The 2483-nt window shown below is 52.1% G+C and overlaps 1 protein-coding gene across 1 annotated transcript in view; it reads right to left on the bottom strand.

Moving 5' to 3' along the window:
• Positions 1 to 2483, bottom strand: part of LOC131879888 (acetylcholine receptor subunit beta-like 1) — a 36970-nt gene that overhangs the window by 3731 nt on the left and 30756 nt on the right. Inside the window, exon 6 of the mRNA XM_059226355.1 lies at positions 1102 to 2289. Coding sequence (XP_059082338.1) covers positions 1102 to 2289 — 1188 coding nt within the window. The remainder of the gene's footprint in view (positions 1 to 1101; positions 2290 to 2483) is intronic.

The following is a 2483-nucleotide window of genomic DNA, read 5'->3' as shown; positions in this document are numbered from 1 at the left end:
CGTCATCATCATAGTTGCTGTTGTAGTAGTCTGTGGACGGACTCGTACCGAGCACGGAACTACAAAGGAGTGCTTTAATTCTTCATGAGGAAAGGGCGAAAGAGGGGATGAGGACTAGTTGCTGGCCTTCGAAGGCTTTGAGGATGCCTTCTGTGACGTGGACGGAGGCAAAGGCGACCGCAGAATCCCGCTGCGTTCTCTCCCTCTGCTTCTCCATCCTTTCCTCTTCCTTCTTCTCTTGCCCCGCTCTCTCTTTCTCTCTTTCTTTCTCTTTCCCTCTCTTTGATGCTGCTTCTACCCTCATCATGTTCCATGTACCAAGTATGGTTCTAAAACGACAGCTCGCCACTCAACCCAATACCAACTTCAGCTGGAAGTGCGAGTAGTAGTATGTAGTGCGAAGGGCTTTTTTCCCAATTTCTTGTGGCCTCATCCGAGTTGCATGTGTACACTTTTATACCTCAGCCAGAAAAGGTCCTTGTCCAGATCTATTGTGATGTTGGGAAACGTGGTCTATGGCGGTCCTTACGGTTTGTGTGTGTATGTGAGTGAGTGTGTGTGAATGTGTGTGTGAGAGCGAGAAATAGAGAGACGGAGGACGGACAGCGGGTAGAGAGGTTGAAGGCATAGTACAAGTAACATAACACACACTTGCTTTGGAGGCTGTCAGGAACAAGAGGAGAGATAAACTGAAAAAGCCTCTCACGGCTAAGTGGCCTCTGTCAATTTTTGGGGTAATTGATAGGAAGAGAGATGGCACGAGTTGCAAGTGGCAAGCCAGCCTTGCCAGCATGTGCGCTGCAGTGTGTGCGCGTTCTCAATGACACCTTGGACTCGAGAATCTCTTGAGTTCCAATTGTCTCGTCATTAGCTGGCTGAAGATACGGAGAGTTCCGAGGCCACTTACGGCCGTCCAGTGGGGGCGTGCGAAAATGCCTGAGAGATTACATACAGGCCACGGGGGCCAGGGGGGCCAGGGGGGGCCAGGGGGGCATGGAAGGCAAGTGGGGTAAGGCGGCCAGCTAGTCAGCCATGCAGTCAGTCCTTCGACAAAGAGGACAAAAGAGCGTGAGGAAGTGACTAAATGAAAGAATGCCTCACCTGCACATGTTCGTCCTCATTCCTGAGATGCTCAGCAATGAACTCCACAGCCTGAGTGGCCCGATAAGCTTCGGGCGTGAGAAACATGTCGGACATGTCCGAGTCACGGCGGATTGCACCCATATTACCGGACATTCCGCCTCCCGGACCCATCGGAGGCATCCCGTGGTGGTGCGACCCATGTGACATGTCGTGATGAAGGGGCGATTGGTCGTCATCGTCCTCTTCCTCGAAGCTGCCTTGCCGGCTTTGATTGAGCTTGCACGATGGATGGTGGAGGTCAGAGAGCTCCATGATCTCGATTTTGTTTTTGATATCCAGGTGATCTGGGGGAGATCCGCCCGGTGGCAGAGGGGGGAGGCCGCTGGTTGGAGGCGGTGGCGGTGGCAGCGGACCCGTGGGAGGCGACAAGTGTTTGGCCCCGATCAGGGGCGGAGGAGACGAGAGCACAGGATCGAGTCGTCCCACCCCGGCGCCCACCATATTGAGCCCGCCCCCGCCCCCGGGGTAGGTCGGGGGTCCGGGCACTCTCCGGTTCTGACCCGGGATCTCCATCATCCACCGGAGACGCGTCTTCTTGGGGCGACGCATGAAGAGGATCATTGGCAGGTAGCGTAGGAACATGATTCTGATCCACCTGGGCATGGAGTGGGTGCGCGGGCCCCTGAAGTTCCAGTTGATAATCACCACTGTGACCAATATACTGACGGTGTTCATTATAAATGTAAAAAGCAAGTATTTGGCAATAAGGGGAAGCACCAGAGACGTGGGGGGTAAGATTTTTGAGACGAGCAAAAGGAACACAACCAACGAGAGGAGAATGCTGATACCCAAGGTAACTTTCTCTCCTGCTTCGGCTGGCAAGTAGAACACAAGGACACAAAGAAACGAAATCAGCACAGTCGGAAGAATCAAATTCACAGTGTAAAAGAGAGTCTTTCTCCGGATGGTGATGTAGAAGGTGATATCCGTTTCTGTGGGCGTGGACTCGTTATAAATGTTGAGGTAAGCGGGGACTTCAATGATGTCCCACGTGCCAGACTTCCAATAATCGGAGAGGTCCACATAGTCCTTGCTATTGTAGAGTGACAAAGCCACCTGGTCACCCGTGAAGGTCCACGAGCCGAACTTCATGATGCAGGTCTGTTCGTCGAAAGGGAAGTAGGTCACATCAATGGTACATGAGCTCTGAAACACAAAAGGAAACGGAGAACGTCAATTGAAATCAGGTAGGGTTCCAATTCGTAACTTCAAATCACAAGTTCCATGGCAACTCCGGATCCGGGTTCAATTTCAAAATCTGGGTCATTGCAAAATTTCAACCTTTCTTTCGATTTTACCTTAAAGGAACCCTTCCATCAACACGGTTTGCCCACTTCAAT

The sequence above is a fragment of the Tigriopus californicus genome, chromosome 4 (genome assembly GCF_007210705.1).
Source record: "Tigriopus californicus strain San Diego chromosome 4, Tcal_SD_v2.1, whole genome shotgun sequence".
NCBI lineage: Eukaryota > Metazoa > Arthropoda > Copepoda > Harpacticoida > Harpacticidae > Tigriopus > Tigriopus californicus.
Note: the sequence above shows the minus strand (reverse complement) of the source record. Positions and strands in the feature narration are given on the sequence as shown.